At 33.4% G+C, this 19703-nt stretch overlaps 1 protein-coding gene across 1 annotated transcript in view; it reads right to left on the bottom strand.

Annotated features, from left to right (window-relative positions):
* Mccc1 (Methylcrotonoyl-CoA carboxylase 1) overlaps positions 1-18205 on the bottom strand; it is a 38708-nt gene extending 20503 nt beyond the window's left edge. Inside the window, exons 1-6 of the mRNA XM_069812735.1 lie at positions 17871-18205; positions 15631-15808; positions 12098-12315; positions 7412-7559; positions 5222-5455; positions 3265-3477 (exon numbers count right to left, since the gene is read on the bottom strand). Coding sequence (XP_069668836.1) covers positions 3265-3477; positions 5222-5455; positions 7412-7559; positions 12098-12315; positions 15631-15808; positions 17871-17917 — 1038 coding nt within the window. The 5' untranslated portion in view covers positions 17918-18205. The remainder of the gene's footprint in view (positions 1-3264; positions 3478-5221; positions 5456-7411; positions 7560-12097; positions 12316-15630; positions 15809-17870) is intronic.
* Positions 18206-19703: the final 1498 nt, after the last annotated feature.

The following is a 19703-nucleotide window of genomic DNA, read 5'->3' as shown; positions in this document are numbered from 1 at the left end:
CGGACATTTCACACAAATATGATAATAACATTGACTATGACAGACTAAATATAAGAAAAAAAATTGGAGGCAATTTATAACACATGAAGATTATGGTATCATGATTGCCGACTATGAAAATCTTACACAGCAATGTTAAAAAAATAAAACGTCAGGGTCCTATATATAGAACGTCAGTCTTATCTCAGTTAACAGACGATCAGATAATGAATGTAGTTGTAATTATTATTTAAAGTTCATTTTCAACTACACAGACTATTAAGAGACGATCAGATAATGAATGTAGTTGTAATTATTATTTAAAGTTCATTTTCAACTACACGGACTATTAAGAGATGATCAGATAATGAATGTAGTTGTAATTATTATTTAAAGTTCATTTTCAACTACACGGACTATTAAAAGACGATCAGATAATGAATGTAGTTGTAATTATTATTTAAAGTTCATTTTCAACTACACGGACTATTAAGAGACGATCAGATAATGAATGTAGTTGTAATTATTATTTAAAGTTCATTTTCAAGTACACAGACTATTAAGAGACGATCACATAATGAATGTAGTTGTAATTATTATTTAGAGTTCATTTTCAACTATACAGACTATTAAGAGACGATCAGATAATGAATGTAGTTGTTGTTGTTTTCTAATGCCAGGCATTTGACAATGAAGTCATTTGACCTCTTGCACTCCAATATTTTTCAAAGATATTATCATGACCAGCCATGTTCCGAATCCATTTCTTGGATTGAGTTGCACAATGGACAGTTAAGGGACTGATATATTCCAATTCTATGCACGTGTTTGGCCAAACAGTCATGGCCTGTTGCCAATCTAAATGCAGCTACAGACGATTTTCGTGGTAAATCGGGAATTAACTGTGGATTTTGATGCAGAGAGTTCCATTTTTTCCCTTGGGATTGCGTTATTAAATTTTGTTTGTTGAAGTCTAAGTATGTAGATTTAATAAATCTTTTCACAGAGAAATACGTAGATTTAGTAACAGGTCTGTAAGTAGCAGTGCTGCCCTTCTTTGCTAAAGCATCCACATTCTCATATCCCAGGATTCCACAATGGGATGGTATCCATTGGAATACAATTCTTTTATTGAGTGATATTAATTGAGAGAGCATTTTAGTTATTTCTGTTGTTTGAGATGAAGGTGTGTGTTTAGAGACTATTGATAGAATAGCTGCTTTGGAGTCTGACAATATAACTGCATTCCTAAATTTATTGATGTGGCATACAAGATTCCTGAGACTTTCCCTTATTGCAATGATTTCACCATCAAAACTTGTTGTTCCATATCCAAGAGATCTATAAAGTGAGAAGAGACAGCACGTAACACCTGCACCGGCACCTTGTTCTCTGGAGATCAAGGATCCGTCGGTGTAGAAATGAAGCCAGTTTTGTGGAGGGTACCTAATATTAATTGTCTCTAAAGACAATTGTTTCAGTATTTCAGTGTTTACTTCTGATTTCAGTATGTAGTTGTAATTATTATTTAAAGTTCATTTTCAACTACACAGACTATTAAGAGACGATCAGATAATGAATGTAGTTGTAATTATTATTTAAAGTTCATTTTCAACTACACAGACTATTAAGAGACGATCAGATAATGAATGTAGTTGTAATTATTATTTAAAGTTCATTTTCAACTACACAGACTATTAAGAGACGATCAGATAATGAATGAAGTTTTAATTATTATTTAAAGTTCATTTTCAACTACACGGACTATTAAGAGACGATCAGATAATGAATGTAGTTGTAATTACTATTTAAAGTTCATTTTCAACTACACGGACTATTAAGAGACGATCAGATAATGAATGTAGTTGTAATTATTATTTAAAGTTCATTTTCAACTACACGGACTATTAAGAGATGACCAGGTAATGAATGTAGTTGTAATTATTATTTAAAGTTCATTTTCAACTACACGGACTATTAAGAGACGATCAGATAATGAATGTAGTTGTAATTATTATTTAAAGTTCATTTTCAAGTACACAGACTATTAAGAGACGATCACATAATGAATGTAGTTGTAATTATTATTTAGAGTTCATTTTCAACTACACAGACTATTAAGAGACGATCAGATAATGAATGTAGTTGTAATTGAGGGACTGGGTGGAAGAAGAGCATTTTAGAGGATGTGTCCTTTTTGAGTAAAACGCTTTATTGTGTTCTCTGATCTGTTATGCATATGATCACCAAGTTGTAGTTCAGTACTGTGATCGTAGAGGTCAGGAGTACCCAAAATGTGAAGGTGTGCATAGATAACATTATTACAGTTTAAATTTTCAACATCAATTTTCTCAAAATTTGCATTTGAGAGAAGTGCCTTTCTTGCACCCAACCCCTCATTGGGAAGTAGAACTTTCTATCATGTTTGTATTTCATTTTATTTAACGTCTTTTACAAATACAGAGGACATTCAGAGACAATCGAATGACAATTGTAGTTCAAAAGGACGCATTTATTTGGGTTTGCTAAGTTTCATGTAAACCTTTTGAACTACAAGGATATTCAAAGAAAAAGAGAAGATATTTGAAATGGAAATTCCTTAATTAATTTCCCTTTTCATTGCAAAAGCAATTCAGAGACGACAAGATAACTATAATTCTTGGGAATATATATACTGTATTTCTTTCACGTGTTAAAATTAGGTGACTTGCTGTTGACTAGTTTCAACCTGTTGTAGGTTATCTTCAGAACTGGGGTTCCGGGTTTTCGCGCCTTCTGATTGTGCTTCCTGTGGGGGTGTGTTTGTAAAGTGTAATGTAGAGTCAAATAGTGTGTGTTCTGAAATTGAGTTGTATGTTGAGAATATAATCGCCCAGTTCTGAAGATAACCTACAACAGGTTGAAACTAGTCAACAACAAGGTACCTAATTAATTTTAACACATGAAATAAATACAGTACCGGTATATATTCCGAAGTGATATAGTGTTAGAAGTTGTGTAATCAAGATGTATAATTCTTGATTTACTATTCTGAAAAGAAAAGATGACAGTCGAAACTGTAATTCGTTATTATCATGTGTTTCAAGCTACATGGAATATTTTGTGACAATGACACAGTGGTGAATGAAAACTGCAGAAACACCTAAGTACTCATAGAAAACCTACCATCTTGACACTATGGTCACATCAAATTTGATTTCTTTTCTTGATGAGAAATCTTAGGGTACCTAAATCTGCAATAAATGCGTCCTTTTTGACACAATTCAGAAGTTTAACAAGACTTACCTTGAGCTGCCATTCAACTAGATCAGTATTGGTGATCATCTCTGTAACGGGATGCTCTACTTGCAGACGAGTATTCATCTCCATGAAGTAAAATGCGTGGGTACGGCGATCAAGGATAAATTCCACTGTCCCTGCCCCTACATAGTTCACAGCTTGGGCTGCTCGTATTGCTGCTTGTCCTAATTCAGCCCGTAGTGAACTGGAAACTGCAGGCTACAAAATGCCACACAATTTGAGATTTCATATCATTTTAAATTGTAGATGTAATTGAGACATAAGATAATTTTAATTGTAATTTCTTATCAATTGTCTCCTTTTAACTATAGAAGCTAATCAGAGATGATAAAATTGTAACTGCGATTCTTTATCATGTATTCCTTGCGAACTACAAAGGTTATTTGGATATAACAAAATTATAATTGTATCTGAAATCCATAATTTAAAGCTGTTTTTAAGCACAGAAGCTATACAGAGAATGACGAAAGGGGGGGGGGGGAGGAAAAAAAGGAGAAGGTAAGAGAAAAAGAGACGGGACAAATGAAGTGAGGGGATATGGAGGGGAGGAACAGAAAGGATGGGAAACAGACGAAGGGGAGTAAAAGAAGGGGATAGAGAGAGAAAGAGGGAGGAAAGGAGAAGGACATAAGAGAAGGGAGGGTGGAGAGAGAGGAGAGAATGTTTTAACTTTTGAAAGTAGACAGCTTCACAGGCTATCTACAATGCTTCTGGCATCCGAATGTGGAAATTATGTGAAATTCCCTCTGCTAGTCACCAATTCTTCACGAAGACTTGAATTCAATTTCACTGTGGGCACACAAATTTGGATTAAGGTTAAACCCAGAGAAATCACAAGCAATGGTAATGGGACATAATCGTCTACGAAGCACTCTTGATAGTAGTACTATACCACATATAATACTGAATGGGATTATTGTTAAATACAGTGAAACAGTTAAAAATCTTGGCATTTTTATGGATAGCGATCTAAATTGGAAGACTCAAGCAACACATATTTGCAAAAAAATATTTTCTCAACTTCACTCCTTGTTTCATATGAAAGAATTTCTACCACTTAGTCTAAAAAAGAATCTTATTCAGATGCTTGTAATGCCCCATTCTGATTATTGCGATTCCTTGCTAACTAATGTAAGTTCACTCTTAGCTGAGAGACTACAACGTGTTCATAATGTGTGCATACTCCACTGTCTCTTTTGTTTAGAATCATGCATACTTCTACTCCAAATTATCTGTTATCGCGCTTTCAATTTCTTACAACTCTTCAAAACCGACATCAAGCACTTCTTTCTTTCCCTCATCATAGAACGTCTTTATACTCATCTTCCTATACTGTAGAAATACCTCGTCTCTGGAATTCATTACCTAATGACGTCAGGGACTGCCGGACTTTATCACAATTCAAAATTAAATTGCAAATTTTGTCTTATTTAATGCTTTTTAGGTATTGCTAGAAGTATTGATTTGTGTTTTTTTTTTTCCTTTTTCTTTTTTAATCTAGATTAAAATTCCAAGTTTCTTGTTTATGTTAGTTAATTAGTTAGGATACAATTAATTATGATACTTAATCACTCATTTAAAGTTTGTGTGACTGCAACCTGTGTATATTTTTGTGTGGCTTTACTTCGTTTATAGTGTTTTTTCTCTCTCTCTTTATTTCTTGTGTAGCTTTATTTTGTATATAGTGAATTTTTTTTTTGTTTATTTCTATTATTGTATTTGTATTCCTGGTGTTGTGGAAGAGAAGGCCTGATGGCCTTAACTACACCAGAATAAATAAATAAATAAATAAATTCTCACTTTCGGTTTTACAAATGCTCACATTTAAGAAATGAAATTCAAATCAGTTGAATTAGCCAAATTCACAAATAATTTTGTCGGCCATGTTTGGAGAAATTTGAAACAAACTAATATTCTTGATATTACTGTATATGCAACTTACAGCTGGGGCTTCTTCAATGATCTTCTGATGTCTGCGCTGGACACTGCAGTCGCGTTCAAACAGATGAACGTAGTTACCATGATGATCTCCAAAAACCTGCACTTCAACATGTCTTGGTTCTTCGACAAATTTCTCAAGAAGCATTGCTTGATCACCGAACGATTTCAGAGCCTCTCGTCTTGCTGATTCCAGTTGCGATTCAAATTCAGATGCTGTGAAAGCAATTCTCATACCCTGCAAGGAAAAGGTATAATACATTATATTTTAAGAAACACACGACATTTCATCAATTCTTACTAACTATACTGGCAACAGCAGTGTATATACGTTATACGTTGCAAAAATAATTAGAAATTAGAACATAATTTTTCTGCAACTGTCTCTTAACAAATGCAACAAACATTAAAAAAAAAAAAAAAAAGTATGAATCCTGTTTCCTTATGCAGCATTTTACAACTACAAGTTGATTTTATAATTCCATATTTAGACTGAGTAATCTAAGTCATGATGACACAGTTATTTAAAAGAATCTGACACACAATGATTTCTGAATGATAGTTCTGATTTTATTTGAAAACTTATTAATTAATAACCCTGCACACTCGCAATCATACAAATTTCCAGACTCTTAGACACCCAGGAACTTTCCTTCTTCAAACAAACTGTTCTTGGGGAATCGAATCAATGACCTCCAGCATGCTGACCACCAGACCATGAGGCAGTCAAAGGAAAACAAAGACTAATATTGCATATCCATGGTTCACAGCAGTGTTTTGTATTGGAGTTAAATCACTCGCTTGAACTCGGTCGAGTGTCGCACCCTCGAGTGAGATACGATCGGTCGTGATACGCTCGTAATAAATAGAAGCACAGTACAAGGTCATCTCACCGACATGTCTTATCTTGTATGGAAGGCGACAGATAAGATACACATATGTTTTGCTCACATGGTAAAAGTAAGGCTTTATTTTCTGTGTTTATGACAAACGTTTAATGGAACAGTCAATGGAACGTACCAAAACAGGAACATGAAGTTATAAATAAAATAGTATGACAAACTTCGATATACAGTTATTATTGCTAAATAATAATTATTCAATATTTGATTTACCACATATAATATGATAGGTCCATACATAGTGTTCCGCCTATATATTGAGACAATGTAGAAACGTTTTACAAAATATTATTGATATAGCAGTAGATTTATAACAATATTAGTACAGAGATAACATCACAGAAATATAACAAAACGAATAATAATGTTGCGCAACTGTTACAGACGCAAAGATTGATACACTAATTATTAGAGATTATTATTATTACTAGAAAACTTGATACGGTTCTTGCATTATCATGATTGTGTTCTCCATACGTTTACATCCAATAACATCTATCAGATGTGGCAAAAACAAAATCACTCCTGTGTGGGGGGAAAAAAAAAAAAAAAAAAACATTTACTTACAACATTTATATTACATTTTAAAGCAAGTTTTGTAGTTGTACTATGGAGAGGTTAGTTAAACACTGCAAAGTTTTGAAATGATAAATATCTATGATGTTACTACACAGTTCATCACTGTAACAAGAACGAATGTCTAATGCTCGGCTTATACCGTTAGAGGAATTATCGCTCGTGACAATTTTACTCATCATGCATGTGCGCTACCTATCGGATTATGCTATGAACTACTTGGCGCTCAACCGAAAACATCCAATGCAGACCTCCGATTCACAGTGTGCCAGGCCACAAAAACGAAATTCCCAGCTGTGTCCTGAAGAATGAAACAAAATCTGAAAAGCATATTCAAATTGAAATTAAAAAAAAAAGATTACACATTCTTCGAAATCAGTTGTATTTTGCTGAAAGTACAATTTATTGCAATAATATCTATTTCTACCCTTAATTCGCAATAATGAAATTGGCTTCAAAGGGCTGCAATATTGTGATGAAATATACAGAAAACTGAAAAAAGGAGCAAAAATTTGTTGCATTTATCACGATTGTGATATTTTCATGCCTTACCTATATACATAATAATTGGAATACTCAGTTTAGATGCAAGCTAATATAAATAAATATGTGTATAGTGTATATACATAAACATTATTCCTGTATTTTATCATGCTGGAGACAAGAAAAGCTTTAACTTGTACATAATCAGAAAATTTAAGAGAAACTGCCTGTACCTTTCCTCCTCCACCACGAACTGCTTTAATCATTACAGGGAAGCCAATGCGTTCAGCTTCTTCTTTCAATTTTGCTGTAGACTGGTCATCTCCATGGTACCCTTCAATTACAGGTACTCCTGCAGCTATCATTATAGATTTTGAAGTGCTTTATAACATAAAAAAAAGATGATAAATTATTACAAAACAACAAATGAGAAACCATGCATACATTTACCAAAACATGTTTTGAATATCTGATTTTAAATTTTCACGTTGCTTGAAGCAGCCTGGAAAATCCTTCGTATTTCGGATTTCCTTCCTCATTTCATCTTTACATTTATAAAGCAGTAATACAAATAAAACACTGTCCCTTCTCTTTTAATGGATGTCAATAATATATATTCATAACGAGCAAATGCTGGGTAACTTTCGGTGTTGGACCCCGGACTCATTTCACCTGCATTATCACCTTCATCTCATTCAGACGCTAAATAACCTAAGCTGATAAAGCATCGTAAAATAACCTACTAAAATAAAATAAAAAATAAATATATTCATAACTGGTAAACGAAAGAAAAACCATGAGAGTGCATAATCATATTTTCTCGAAAAATTATTTTTCAGGTGCCTTTTTCATAAAGGTAGAATTAATAATTTACAAGTTGCAAATAAATTTTTTGTGATGTATGAAGTTGTATTTTTGAGATCCACACAGTAATGTACCAATCTTGTATTTATTATTATTATTATTATTATTATTATTATTATTATTATTACAGCACAAAAATCAAAAGTAATGGCATTTTTAGGACAAGACCCAGTGAGAAGTAAGATAATACACAATAACCAATGCCTCGAACAAGTGCAAAATTTCAATTATCTGGGTTGTGAAATATCTTATCAAAATGAAAAAGATGTGAACAAGAAAATTACCAAATTTACACAAATTCTAGGAATAATAAACAATACATTAAAAGCTAAATTAGTACAAAAATCTACAAGAATAAAAATATATAATACACTAGCATTACCCACCCTTCTATACGGAAGCGAGATTTGGACATTAAAGAAAAAAGACATGAACAGAATCAAAGCAACGGAAATGAAATTTTTCAGGAGAACAGCAGGATATACTCTTTTAGACCGAAAAAGGAATGAAGAAATTTTAGAACAATTAGAAGTAGAGTCAGTAGAAGAAAAAATCACCAGATACAAATTCAATTGGCTAGATCATGTAAGAAGAATGGAAAATTCAAGAATCCCAAAAATTATGATGCAATATAAACCTAGAGGACATCGTCGACCAGGAAGACCGTTAAGAAGACTGCTAGATGGGGCCGAAACAGGTCTACAGAGGCCTAATTCGTGAAGGCTGATGATGATGATGATTATTATTATTATTATTATTATTATTACTACTACTACTACTGTATTATTATTTATTTTGTATATTACTAACAGACCGTTATTTATTATTAGTAAATAGTAATCTTACATATTTTTGTACCATACAATTGAATGAAAGTATGCGTTTTGTGGTTGCTAAGCAAGCAGTGTAGTTCACGTTGTACCTAATCGACGTCTAGCTGATAGTGCTTAAAACAATCACCTTCTTTTCTTTCACTGGTAGGAAAATCTATGTAAGTTTTAAGTTAGGCCTACTAATTTTGGAGAGCAGAACAAAGGAAAGATCACGTTTATCTAATAAATATTGAGTACAGATATTAAAAACCAACTGTGTAAGTAGCTTTCATGGAACACAATAATTTCTCTGATTGTGTTAGTCACAATTAATTCATTACCTGTAATTATTATTTCATACTTTTAGGAAAATTACTCCAGATGATTATACTTTGGGGTACTAAGTAAAATCATAATGAGAAAATTCCCTGCAAAAGAATGCACAAAACACGCACTTCATCTTTCTCTTATCAAAATGAGTTCCACCACACCAGCACTCATAAGCAGCAACACTTCACCACCCAGTTTCACAAAGCAAACTTCAAATATTTTGTGAAATAAAGAGTTACATTTACAGAATTATTTATTTGTTAGACATACAAGGCATTCAAAAAATTGAATTAACATTGTTATTGGTTTTCATTTTTCTTTTTTTTAGTATTAAGAAAGTATATAGGTTTTGCCTTTTCTCTTTCTTACTTAATTTTACCCGTAAAAGTTACTTTTAATACACAAAACTCCATATTGTAATTCAGTAATTTTATGAACTATTATACAAAACTAAACGCAAGATAAAACAAAACTTTTTTGTATATTAAATATTTAAATTGTAGAAATTGTATTTAAATAATAATATATCTATGTGTAAAATTATAAAGTGTGTAATGTAAGGGTTTAAATGATTACTTGTATGTACTTTGTCTGTGAACTGTAATATAATAAATATCATATCATATACCGAACTAAAGAAGAAAAATCGCTGCATTTAAATTCTTTAAAATCAAAAAATGAAAAATAAATAATGAAATATAATTCAAATTACCAAATCTGAGTAGTTTACTTTGCATAGAGTTTTGTAAGAAATTTAAATAAAACAAATAACTACAATTTATTACATTATACACAGTCATTACTAGAGCATTAGTTGCAATACTGTTCTTAAGCAGTAAAAGATCATTAATAATGACAGCTGAGTGGTTCAATTTATCAGGATATCATGTACGTGATAATCTAATAAGGAAACTGTTAGTGAGCTCATGAAGAAACCTCCCGTCAATTTGTGAAAATTGTTAAATCTCCACAACAGACATACAAATATATAAAAAAAATATACATCTTGATTACACAAGTTTAACACTTTTATCACTAAAGATTTGGTAAATTTGTTATATAAAGAACAAGCACAGACCTCACTAGAAATCTGAAGATAACCAAAACCAAAAGGAAAGTTGTTTATATAATAAATTTACCAAATCTTTAATAAAAAGTAGCTGCCTATATTAACTGTAAGGTTGCGAAATAAAAGCTTGAATAAAATCGAGTCGCCCCTGGTCTCGAGTAGGTAGTAATTGCTCAGCTGGTGCAGGACTCATCTTGGGCAGCAATTCACACAACTCAACTATTCTCTCCACACATATGGGCAGTTTTTTTAATGCAATACATTCCAAATATGTTTTATATGTAAATGTTTATCTGCTGTGCGCAGTTTTTGGCATGACCTCATTAACAGTTAATTAGCTTGGAATCGTACAAATACTAATTTAAAGATAAAAATAAGAACAGTACTTGCTAAATTGAAACAGTTACATACGGGCTATTCCATATGAAATCGATCAGTAAAAAACCTCCCATTTTTTTATACTCTAATTTTTTCCCTATTTATACAAGGTGCTGAGGAGAGTACATTTTCAAAAATATACAGTACTATCGAAAGTCAAACGGTTTTCGTATTGTTGAGCGACAAATTTTGCGTATTTTATAAAAACAAGCCTCTTTCAGCACTCAGAACTCTGGAACCATTTACTGCAGAACATTGAACGAGGGCTTATTTTGAAGCTGACATTTGGTAGGTTATGTTAAGAAGTAATCCTTGTTTTTATTGTATACAGAGAGACAGATAGTCTGATTTTACTTACTTTTAGGCTTTTTGCTAATTTGTAAAAATGTAAAAAATATTCAGAAAAAATCTTGCATTATTAAGAGGGATTCGGCATTGTTTGCTTAGTGGTACGGCAATAAGTTTCGAGGGGATTAAATAAATTATTTTCACATGCCTGGACTTGAACAGTGCAGTACCGCACGCACTGGTTGAGGGCTGAAGATAAGCGAGCGTTGGGCGTCATTTTACTCCTGTGTTTATGAAAACCTGTGATAAAGTTAGCCCAGCTATGCGCTACTAGACAAAACATCACGTGTTTGTCTCTGGCCTTGCTTGTCTCGGCTAGCTCCCGCCTCACAGTCATCTGGTTAGTTCACACACGTACTATTTATTTTCTTTATTTGATATTTTCAATACTTTCTTATCAACATACCATCAGTAAAAATATGTGTTTATTTGTATTTTCAATGCAGAATCTAACTATATATTTTTTATATTTTTTCCTAGGCAAAGGCGTCTTAATGAGAAAAAATCTAAATTTCTCCATTTCCATAAAAAGTAATAAAATCTGTTTATATGTCAATATAAACTTTAATTTCTCAGCATCAAAATAAACCATGATTTTGATCATTGGGTGAAAGGGTTTCGGAGCTACAACAGTTTAAAGTTGCTAATTTTATGAAAATACGATACATTTAAATATTTTTAATTTAAACACTATGAAGTTCTGATGCCTCAAACTTTGCACAAAGCATTGTATCACAGTTCTCTACGTACAAAAAAAGTTTCATTGTAACTTATTTAGAAATTGTAAGGTCAATTTTCTCTATATTTCGGTCGATTTGAGATGGAATAGCTCGTATGGTAATAGAGTGAGCATAAGAAAATGAATATTAAATGCTCAAATGCTCTTGAGACGGAGGCTAAAGTTAAAGAAAGAGGAGAAGTAGAAGAAGAAAGGGGAATGAGAAAGAAAATCACAAGGAAACTGAGGAACTACAGAGTAGGATCAGCATAAGTGACAGAAACAGAAGAAGTAGAAATTTCTAATACTTTCTGTCTCTACATTCAATACTGTTTCAAAGTAATCATATGTAGTATATGTAAAAATCTTCCAAATAAATTCGTAAGTTCTCAGAAATCACCTTTTAATTCCCATGTCTCTTATAGCACTGGCTGGTGGACCTATGAATACAATCTTTGACACTTGACATAATTCTGCAAATTCTGTATTTTCTGACAGGAAGCCATATCCTGGATGTATGGCCTCACAACCAGAACGTTTTGCAACATCAATAATCTTGTCCCCTCTCAGGTAACTTTCCTGGGATGAAGGTGGGCCAATATTGTAAGCTTCATCAGCCTTAAAAAATAAATAAATGTTAAACCTGATAAATCACAATTATTACTGTCTTTTAAAACACTCTTCAAAATTATGAATAAAAGTTCTTTGGATTATTTCCATTGATCCTGAGAAGTTAGCAAATGTATATCATCTATTTAAATACTCGGCACATTTGCTGTTTGGATGTGAAGCACAATTTCACCATAGAATTTTTAAAAATTGAAAAATTCACTTTGCTTTTACTATACATCACAGTGTGACTGATTTTATATTTATATTTATGTACGTTCAAAAATCGCGCCGCGATGAACAATTGACAAACATAGCGTCGGTGAATCCACTTCTTGCATTGCGAATTTCTATTTCGCTTGCTATGGTTACCTTAACAACAAAACTCCGATACATTTAAGTTCTGTGCCAGTGAAGTGAGCTCGATTTTCCTCCTGTTAGTGTTTCACTCAGCTATGGTTACCATGGCAACAAGGCTACACCCCTCACCCCCGCTTTGGTCGGACGTGAAATAGTAGAAGAGACAAATTCACAACATTCTGCCAATCAACGACAAAGGGACTATTCAGGGTAGCCAACTCTAACAATGAAAATTACAGAAATTTAAAAGCGTAAAATTAACTTCGCCCATAGAATAGTTACAGGCCTACCAAATGAATATATATTTGTAATTTTTTTAACTGTTTTGCTAAAGAAGCAAGCACGAGTCTTGAGAAAAGTGGAAATATAATGTAAGAGGAATTGAGAAAACATGGCTATCATGTTAGCGTTGTAGGTACTACTGTAGCCTATATACAAAGTTAAATTTTTCCGCGGTTTCGTGAGCAAGTGTCCATAAAGATCGCATTGTGTGAATTGTAATACTGTTTTCTCTACTGTTCTTATTACATTAATTATTAGGACAATTTTAAATAATTATGGTACGAGTAATATTTGTTCATAAAAATCAACGTACTTTAGGGATTTGGGCTGTTTATTAATAAATTTATCTGTGGAAAGAGGTTTTTCTTATATGAATCGCATTAAAAACTATTTGCGTAGTTGCATGTCACAACAAAAAGTCTCGTCAATCACAAATATTTCTACGCAGATGCAAATTATGCACAAAATTATGAAAAAATCAGCCTTTCCACAACGATGTTACTGATAAATTTGTTGCCATGAACAGACGGATTCAACTTGTCTTTAAAAAATTGGTATGATTATTTATTACGGTTAATTTATGATTTTATTATTATTATTTATTATTATTATTATTGGGCAACTACTAAATATACATAGGCCAAATAGAAATGATCAGGACGAAATTTAAATACAAACTGCTGAGCCATTCATACCGGAACCCACACTTTCTGAAGTCGAAATTGCGATACAAAATCTGAAAAAGTACAAGTCTCCAGGTATTGATCAAATTCCAGCAGAATTAATACAAGAGGGTGGAAGGTCATTATCTAGCGAAATCTATAAACTTGTACTTGCAATTTGGGAAAAGGAAATTGTACCAGAACAATGGAAGGAGTCCATAATCGTACCTATTTTTAAGAAGGGGGACAAGACTAACTGTAGTAACTTTCGAGGAATATCACTTTTGTTGATGTACAAAATTTTGTCGAATATCCTTTTGAGAAGATTAACTCCATACGTAGATAAAATTATTGGGGATCATCAGTGTGGTTTTAGGAGTAATAGATCGACTATTGATCAGATTTTTTGTATTCGACAGATATTGGAGAAAAAATGGGAGTATAAGGGTACAGTACATCAGTTATTCATAGATTTCAAAAAGGCGTATGACTCGGTTAAGAGAGAAGTTTTATATAATATTCTTATTGAATTTGGTATTCCCAAGAAACTAGTTCGATTAATTAAAATGTGTCTTAGTGAAACTTACAGCAGAATCCGTATAGGCCAGTTTCTATCTTATGCTTTTCCAATTCACTGCGGGCTAAAGCAGGGAGATGCACTATCACCTTTACTTTTTAACTTCGCTCTAGAATATGCCATTAGGAAAGTTCAGGATAATAGGGTTTGGAGTTGAATGGGTTACATAAGCTTCTTGTCTATGCGGATGACGTGAATATGCTAGGGGAAAATCCACAAACGATTAGGGAAAACGCGGAAATTCTAGTTGGAGCAAGTAAAGCGATAGGGTTGGAAGTAAATCCCGAAAAGTCTAAGTATATGATTATGTCTCGTAACCAGAATATTGTACGAAATGGAAATATAAAAATTGGAGATTTATCTTTCGAAGAGGTGGAAAAATTCAAATATCTTGGAGCAACAGTAACAAATATAAATGACACTCGGGAGGAAATTAAACGCAGAATATGGGAAATGCGTATTATTATTCGGTTGAGAAGCTTTTGTCATCTAGTCTTCTGTCAAAAAATCTGAAAGTTAGAATTTATAAAACAGTTATATTACCGGTTGTTCTGTATGGTTGTGAAACTTGGACTCTCACTTTGAGAAAGGAACAGAGATTAAGGATGTTTGAGAATAAGGTTCTTAGGAAAATATTTGGGGCTAAGAGGGATGAAGTTACAGGAGAATGGAGAAAGTTACACAACGCAGAACTGCACGCATTGTATTCTTCACCTGACATAATTAGGAACATAAAATCCAGACGTTTGAGATGGGCAGGACATGTAGCACGTATGGACGAATCCAGAAATGCATATAGAGTGTTAGTTGAGAGGCCGAGACGTAGGTGGGAAGATAATAGGTATTAAAATGGATTTGAGGGAGGTGGGATATGATGGTAGAGACTGGATTAATCTTGCTCAGGATAGGGACCAATGGCAGGCTTATGTGAGGGCGGCAATGAACGTCCGGGTTCCTTAAAAGCCAGTAAGTAAGTATTATTATTATTATTATTATTATTAGGCCTACTATTACTATTATTATCGTTATCATCATCAATGGCACGTATTTTAAATATACCGGTATTTAATATACATGATTTTTGTTATAAAATTAGAAGTCGACCTAACACTGCTTCACACACCTTTTACGTCACGAGCTGCCACTGATTCAATGTCCTTTATTTACTATGCAGATGTAGGGAAGGACATAAACATTTTAGTAAAAAATACTGATATTATTTCGAAAACTGACATCACATTCAGTTAAGACGCAACTTTTGTTCTAAAGGCCATCAGATCTTCTTGGGAATTATACCGCATAGGCCTATAAGTATCTTTTCAAATTTTTTGACGAAATTACTTTTAACCTAAACTATGCAGTAATACTTCATCATGTACAATAATATGAGCAATTCCCTTCTTCCCAGACCTCTACCTCTGTTGAATTAAACATCTATCATACCATTTCTGCATGCATGGAATTAATATCCGCATCGCTGTACACTGCTACTGTCTGCACTCCTAGTTTCTTGGCCGTCCTCATTACACGACATGCAATTTCTCCTCGGTTTGCAATTAAAACTTTGTTTATTCGGGCATGGTTTGTAGCTCGCCGGCACTGTTGTGTCTGAAGAAGTATACTGGAACATAATAATTTTATAGTAATTAATTATACTTAAACTGACTTGTTATATAAAAGGTATTATTAAGTAGAGATCTTATTTCTAGTATTAATACACTCAACTATGAAAAGTAATTTTTTGAGAAAATGTGGACTAACTCTTAATAAGTAAAAAACAGAAAATAAAATGAAAATTATTTAGTCAGCAAAAGAAAAAGATAAATTTAATTTTACTCCCTTCTATCACAAGTAACGTCAACAAGTGTGTCTTGCTCTTCCGAAGAAAAAGATGTTAAGTTTTTCGTAACATTATTCAAAAGGATTCCTTATCCAGGAGTTTCCAGGATTTGATGCAGGAAATTAATCTGTGAAACTTGTCATTAAATGACACAGGTGCTCAGTGATGTTTCACTTCTTTGTCAGTGGGCTCAAGAAATGTCTTCAAATGTAACTTTTCGTTTTGCAAAGGAATTTTGAAATATTACATTTGTTTGCATCAAATTGGTTTCTGTAAAATCAAAGGACAGAACTAATACTTTTTTCAATCATTTAGTATCATAATACATTGCTCTCTTAAATTGACTGAACATATAGAGAATTAAATCAACGGTTTGCCCAAAACATACTATCAAATTTTTCACATAAAACAATTTTTTTCTCGAAAAGGAAACAAAAATGAGCAAAATTGTTTTAAACCTTTTTGTTTGAAATGTCTCAAGGAATAACACCTTGAAATTAATGACATTACTTATGGTTCACCCCATATAGACCGTATGTGGAGACTAAGAGGAAGGTGGAAAATAGGAAAGATTGGAGAATGCTTGATTTGCAATGAAAGACACGAAACTATGAATGAATGTGAAACAATTTCAATATGTGCTTCATTTTATCGCACTAATGTGGTAGGCCCTAAAGTAGTTCATTACGACATCTTTATTAATGTCATAAAATTTGACATTATGTATCAGAAGCAGATAAAATTAGATTAACAACACATTTTCCTTCACAAAATACTCCCTACTTATGAACTTTTCATATACTACCGATGATTTTTGTTCCACCGCAAAATAAGATTCCTATTTGGCCTATTTAGTAAGCCTACACATAAAATAACTATGTAAAATAATATACAGACACCACCATCACACGAAAATTATTCTGGAATATAGACCTATTTAAATATTTCCAGCATCATATAAACTACAGATGTTTTACACTTCATTTATTACACATTTTTTTATTTCATGTAAATTACAATTATTTTGTTGAAATTTTATTTTAACTAATTTGGAGTATTTTTATCATAATTATATAAATTATGTTTAAAAAAAACATTTTGAGGATATATTTATCCTCGTTTTTGTGGAAAGAGGAGGATACCTACTGGTTTGGGTAGTCATTCGGAAAAATCAGCTGTAATGTTAATAACAGCCTCTAATAATAATTAATATAAGTTGGCGCATGTATATACAGAGGGATAATGGACCTGGCATCCACATATTTATGAAGGTGCAGAGAGATAATGGGCATGACATTCACTCGTGTCATTTTCTGCACGAATCACTAGACACTCACTTGTGTCATTTTCTGCACGAATCACTAGACATTAATCTATCTCCTCATTAAATCCTATCCAAACTTATCACTAATAAGAGTGGGGCTACTTGTCACTAAAAATCTCATCAAATCTTACCGAATCTTTTAAGTGAGAGTAAAGCTGCTTTCTGTACCACTAAGCTGTTTCATCATCAAACTAGGCCTATATCAAATCTTATCATTGACAGTAGGGCTACTTGTCACTAAACTATCTCCTCATCAAATCCAATCTAACTTTGTTGCATCAATGACTAGTCTACTGACGGGTCTACTAGTCCTTAAAAATGAGGAGAAGGAGGAGGAGGAGGAGGAGGAGGAGGAGGGACGGATAGAGAAAGGAAGTCCCTCAACGCTCGTTTCACCAAATTTTACCCAGTATGAACGACACAAGTTAACGTCACACCTATTATCCTTCTGTACGTTTATGTACATGAAAGTATATTAACTGAGTTATTTTTTACAACTAGGTTATGGATGACATTTACCATTTAGTGACTATCTTCCGCCAACTTCTGTGATTAGTTAGGTGCATGATTAACAACTTGATCGATTGTATGTAAATATTTGATTATTACATAAATTATTTAAATTACTAATGATGCAAATTACAACTACACATGGACTCTTTACATTCAGATCATGTATCTTCTTCTTGAGAATCACTGTAACTATATGCTGAGACTGTATATAGGCCTAATTATTGATTAAAACTCTCTACTAACACCCGCAGTTCACCTAAACACGTGCCACACCGGATATCATATATATCCATAAACACCTTACGAACAATTAAACATGTCATCCAACCATGTGTTCACCACCATGCGCCATCGACAGTGTTGCCAAACACATTTCGAATTTCTCTACGATGCTAGCAAAATTTCCCCTTTTTAAGTCAAAATTGTCTTCAGATTTTTTTTAGAAATAATTTATGAACATCAAATCATTGTGTTGATATAAAGAAAGTAAGAGAAGTAAAATAAATAAATAAATATATATATATATCACCAGTCGTAGAGTAGATTAATTTTTTACCTATCGTAGTTATCTTTTACATAGTTGCCGATTGCTTTGAAATATTTGGGGGGGGGGGGGGGAGAGAGATTGGACACTTTTTTTTTGTACAGAGGAGAGCCCCGAAGGCTTACACTGCAACCTGTATTTACCAGTCCTATTCGTGTGAATGATTGGATAGCTGAACGGTCACGCTCTTATACAAATAAGTAACAGCATGGCGCACTGTGAACTTAACCCGGGCTATTGTATGGATGATGATGATGATGATGATATGTGAATTAATGATGGTGAAATGAGTCCGAGGTCCAACGCCGAAAGTTACCCAGCAATTCTGCTTCAATTGGTTGAGGGGGAAAAAACCCCAACCAGGATTTGAATCCAGGCCCGCTAGTGTCATGGCCAGACGTGCTATTACTCCACAGCAGTGGGCAGACTCCATCTTACTGTTTCTCAAAATTTTCCTTACAAATTTTACAGAAACTAACATCGTCCGATTCTTCATATAATGTCCATGGTAATTGCTTTTCTCTCTCTCTTGTATGGAGGAGGAACCCGAAGCCTTACACTGCAGCCTGAGTTTATTTTGCTTACCACTCCTATTCTGTGAATGACTTGGTAGCCTAGTCCAAGATGGTTGAAAACTAAGGTCGTGAAGTCGGCTGGCAAAGTGATGGCTACTGTCTTCTGAGATCAAAAGGATGTGTTGCTGGTCGATTTCTTGGAGAAGGGAGCAACAATAAATGCAGATGTATACGGTGCAACATTGGAAAATTTATGAGCTGCCATTAGATGTAAACGTCCTGGACTGCTCTCAAAGGATGTGCTTACTCTTCCACGATAATGCTCGGCCACACACTGCCAATGCCACTCAAGAACGGTTGCTACATTTTCGGTGGGAGACTTTGAGACATCCACCATACAGCTTGTTCTTGCACCGAGTGATTATAATCTCTTCCCGGCATTGCAGGATTGTCTTGGAGGGCACAGATTCCATCAAAACAGCAATGAAACACTGGCTCAACACAAAGGGCACCACATTTTACGAGAGTGGCATCGACAAGCTCGACCAACGATTAGACAAATGCCTTAATCACTATGGAGACTATGTTGAAAAGTAGTGTTGAGCGTAGAGCACAATGTGCAGTGTTTTATGTACAAAATAAAATGTGAATATTAAAAAATATGCCTTGTAAACTTACTTTTGGGGCGTCCTTCGTATATTTATATATATTACAATGTATTTTACTCTATATTAATGCTATCGTACTCAATGAATGCTCTTTGAGTTTAAAATGTAAGTT

The sequence above is a fragment of the Periplaneta americana genome, chromosome 16, assembly GCF_040183065.1.
Source record: "Periplaneta americana isolate PAMFEO1 chromosome 16, P.americana_PAMFEO1_priV1, whole genome shotgun sequence".
NCBI classification, from domain to species: domain Eukaryota; kingdom Metazoa; phylum Arthropoda; class Insecta; order Blattodea; family Blattidae; genus Periplaneta; species Periplaneta americana.
Note: the sequence above shows the minus strand (reverse complement) of the source record. Positions and strands in the feature narration are given on the sequence as shown.